At 27.5% G+C, this 4,474-nt stretch overlaps 1 protein-coding gene across 1 annotated transcript; it reads left to right on the top strand.

Moving 5' to 3' along the window:
* On the top strand, window positions 1–977 carry LOC118051001 (large ribosomal subunit protein eL19x-like). Its single transcript, XM_073405051.1, has 2 exons — window positions 1–178; window positions 383–977. Exons 1-2 carry the CDS (start codon window positions 67–69, stop codon window positions 802–804), a joined length of 534 nt encoding a protein of 177 aa, XP_073261152.1. The 5' UTR covers window positions 1–66; the 3' UTR covers window positions 805–977.
* Window positions 978–4,474: the final 3,497 nt, after the last annotated feature.

The raw sequence follows: 4,474 nt of genomic DNA, 5'->3' as shown, positions 1-4,474 counted from the left end.
AGCCATTGTCTCTTCATAGGAGAAGTTAAGATTAATTTCTGTTGTCAATTCATCCAATCTATAACAATGGTGTCACTGAGGCTGCAGAAGCGGCTAGCTGCTAGTTTACTCGATTGTGGCAAGGGAAAATTGTGGCTTGATCCTAATGAGACCACTGAAATCTCCATGGCCAATTCCAGTAAGTCTTGTATTCTATCACCTTCAATTTCTTTTGTTTTACTGTAGTAATGCTAATTCTATCAAAACGTTTCATGGAACTTATGGGATTTACTGGTAGGATGGATGAGCTCATTTGAAAAGTAATCTGGGAAAGAATCTTCGTAAAATTTTATAATTCTTTCTTGGAAGCATGAGTAATTAACAAGAGCATGGCCTGTTGCAGGGATGAACATAAGGAAGCTCATAAAGGATGGTTTTATCATCCGAAAACCAATGATAACGCACTCAAGATCAAGGATTAGGAAAGTGAAAGAAGCCAGGACAAAAGGGAGGTACGCTGGTTATGGAAAGAGGAAGGGAACGAGAGAAGCGAGGCTACCATCTAAGGTTCTGTGGATGAGGAAAATGAGAGTGCTGAGACGTTTGCTTCGAAAATACAGAGAATTTGAAAAAATTGATAAGCACATATACAGTGAGATGTACATGAAGGTGAAAGGAAATGTTTTCAAGAACAAACGTGTGCTCATGGAAAGGATTCACAAGCTGAAGTCTGAGAAAGGAAAGGACAGGTCACTTTTCGATCAATTTAGGGCCAAAAATGCTGGAAAAAGAAGGTACCAGCAAGGAGAAGAAGATACAAATTAACCCAGCTCGCTAAATAAATCTCTCTCAGGGAGGGAATTCTCAGAGTAAATTATGTAACTCTGTTCATAACTTCAGTATTTATTTTTGTTGCTCTCTGTTGTACAAGATATCAATTTGTTTCTGCTTAGACAGATTGTGCTTTTATTGTAATATTATGTTGTCTGAATTGAAAATGGTTGTCAAGAAAATCAATTGCTCAAACAATGGCAGGGATTTAGTTTCATTTCACCAACTCTAACAAGCATGGATATAAATAGCTGCAGAAAACAAAGAAAAAACCCTAGCTGCTAAGCAGACTGAATTTAAATCACTTATTATAGCTTTTTCATATTGTACATTTCTTATGTAATTATGACTCTCTGAACCTTAACCACAGCAGCAGCAGAACCTGCTCATCAGTAGAATTGGATGTGTGGACATGCAAGCGAACTCAAAATACATATGAAGGAAATCACATACAGAAGAATTACCATGGAAAAGGGTTTCAGCACATAATCCAACCAATACTGTTATTTGCTAGTTTTCCATCATATACTTGGCAGTTTGATCTCCCTTTGCAATTAAAAAAACAAACTTTCTGCTACATCTCGCAGGAATTCAATCTAGTTTATGTTGTTTCATTATATTTGAAATTTGTATTTAAGGAAGTATATAATCTTTTGTAATATTTTATTCCTTGTATAAATAATTCAGAATTGGTTTTATTCTTGAAAGAGATACCTCAACTAAGAGCATTAAGCCCACAAACATTTAGCAACCCAGTATTGACGACAGAACTGAAAGATCCCATTTTTAAAATACATGAATTCCTAGTTTCGAGACCAATTCATCTCATTGATCATTAAATTGCAAGTTCTTTAAATAATAAAATTTAAATATGTTAGTTTTGATATTTAACTACTATTTTGGTTATAATTAAAGCTATCAAAAGAATTTTAAGGCAATTCTAGTTGCATTGAAAATTAAACATACATAGTTTTTCCAAGATAAATAACATGTCTTTTAATTCATTAATAATTTATTTGTATCAATTATCATTTTTAATTGGATATATTTATAGTGTTTAATTTGAATTTAATTCATAAATAAATTGGATTCACATGTTTGGAAGAGATGAAATTCAATTTATTTTATTTTCTATATTACCATCATTACCTTTATCTTATTATCTTAAAGGCCTCTAAAAAAAAGATATGGGTAGATAGGTATTTTTTGAAAGCTAGTTTTAACATTAAATTAGTTCTTTTTGGAATTGTTAATAAGAAAGGTTGATTTCTGATTTACTTTTGTATAAATTTTTTGAGATTAGATTTTATTTGAAATTTAATTCTTAATACTCAAAATAACTCCAATAATGAGATTTCATTAAAAAATCTAAATTGAATTCAATTCAAAGGGTTCCAATCATGTTATAAGATAAGAGAGAACCATGTGTTTGAAATTGAGCTTCAATTCTACTAGTAAATTTTGAAAATAACTTTAGTCTTATTTAAATTAGCTGGACTATTGTTTTATTTATCTTTTAGTTATTATTACATTTTTTAGAAATAGTAAAAGCCTTTATTTAAATTTAAGATCATTGAATTTTATTATTTACTTGGTTTATCCATATTTATTAGGTAAATCCTATTAGATTTATTATTTTTTTTTAATATAAATTATTTTTTGTAGACTTTTTGAAAGAAGACTATTTTTAATAAAGAAATCAAAATTTTTACTATCTTTTGTATGGTTGGGTAATTCTCATACTAAGTTCTTGATTGAAATTACAAATTTTTAAAAAAAATTATCAACTTTATTGTGATCTTATACTATTGTTTGCATATTTGTATAGGCATAGGGTAGAAGTGATCATTGTATATAATTTTAGTTCTCAAATACAGGTTTTTAATGGGTCAAGTTGCAAATCATTCAAATATAATTTTAGCATATTTTGAGAGGTGTTTTATATTAGAAAGATTTTTGTGAATTCTAATATCTGAATCTAAATTTTAATTTAGCATTTTAAAGCTCTTGTATGCCTTTCATAAACCTTTTGTTTTTATCAAGATGGAGATCTAATAATAATTCATTGCCACAATAAATTAGTTTTCAATTATAAAAATTATATGTGGAAACTATTATAGTAAAGATGAATTTGACTTTGCAGATGCAGAGATAAAGAAAGTCTTGCTTTGGTTTCAAGTTTATTTGTTTGGCTTTACTCGGTTTGTTTCCCAAGAGGTTTGACTATGTAGATGCAGAGATTAAAAAAAAAAAAAAAAAAAAAAAAAAAAGAAGTCTAAACCCCCTCTCGACTAGATTTGTTATTGCCATGATGTTTTAGCCACCTCACCTCACCTATAATGTCATTATATATTCAAGGTTTTATTTTTTTATATTGTCACCATAATGCTAAACCAACTCTTAAAATATAATGTTTACACATTGAAACTCAATTCACAATATCTTCATGCTCATCTTAGCCAATATTGTACCATTAATTATGGAAAAACCTAATGTATAAACATATACCTAACTGAATTATCTTCTAAGTTCATATTTAATTATGATCCCTATATTATTCTCCATATATACTTAAAAAAAATATCATTTAAGTGGTTTTTACTCTCTTTCATTTTTTATTTTACTTTTTGCTTAAAACACTTTTTATAGCAATTTTTAAATAATCTTCTTTTTCACTTGTAAATTATTTTATTGTTGCAATCAAATTTTCTTATATTACCATTATTGTAAACTTAAAAAAAAAAAAAATTTAGTTATGAATATATAATTGAAAAAAGAAAGTATAATTCTAAATTTTTGTTCGTAACTATCAAATTTTTACATATATTGTTGGGATATATATTATAGTGAGTGTAACAAATTATAAACTTGTTCGGAAGAAAGAACTTGAAAAGTGAACTTATTATTAAAAAAGAATCGTAAAACTCATTGATAAATTTTTTTTTAAATGAAGTTTTGTGTGTTTGTTTTCCAACTTCCTTTGTTTATGAGTATTTGAGAGCAATCTTCTCGATTGTTTAAAAAAAAGGTGCCAATGATACAAGTGAGCAATATTATTTGTTTGAAATGAGATATGTGATAACACATGCTGAATTGCAAAGCAAGGTGAAGAAATCACATATTTCTATCAATTCTCTAATGTGTAATTTAAATTTAATTGATAAACCGATTGAATTTATATTTTTAAAAGAAATAGAATTCAGTTTATTTTATTTATTATATTATCCTTAGAAAGCTAGTTTTAACATGAATTTCTTTTCTTTAATATAGTAAAATTAGATAGGTTAGTCTCTAATTTATTTTATACCATTTAAAATTTATTTTTTAACAGTTAAAATGATTGCAAACATAAAATTATATTAAAATATTTTAATTAAATTTAATACAGAAGATTCCTAATAGCCTATTGAAAAAGATGTAGTACTAACAGACAAGTTACTTCAAAGTATCAAGAACTAGGCATTTTTAAAAAATAAATAAATAAATAGTTCTTTAAAATCTGAAATTGATTCTATCTTAAATTGATAAAGGAGAACTAATTTTAGAGTTGATTTGCGAGTGTTTCTTGCTTAGAAACAGATTTTGAATAGCTTCAAAAGCACTGATTTGTTAGAAAGGCTCAAAGATTTGGGGTAAAAAAAAATACTTTCGGCTTTACCAAGGG

This window comes from Populus alba, chromosome 15 (assembly GCF_005239225.2).
Source record: "Populus alba chromosome 15, ASM523922v2, whole genome shotgun sequence".
NCBI lineage: Eukaryota > Viridiplantae > Streptophyta > Magnoliopsida > Malpighiales > Salicaceae > Populus > Populus alba.
Note: the sequence above shows the minus strand (reverse complement) of the source record. Positions and strands in the feature narration are given on the sequence as shown.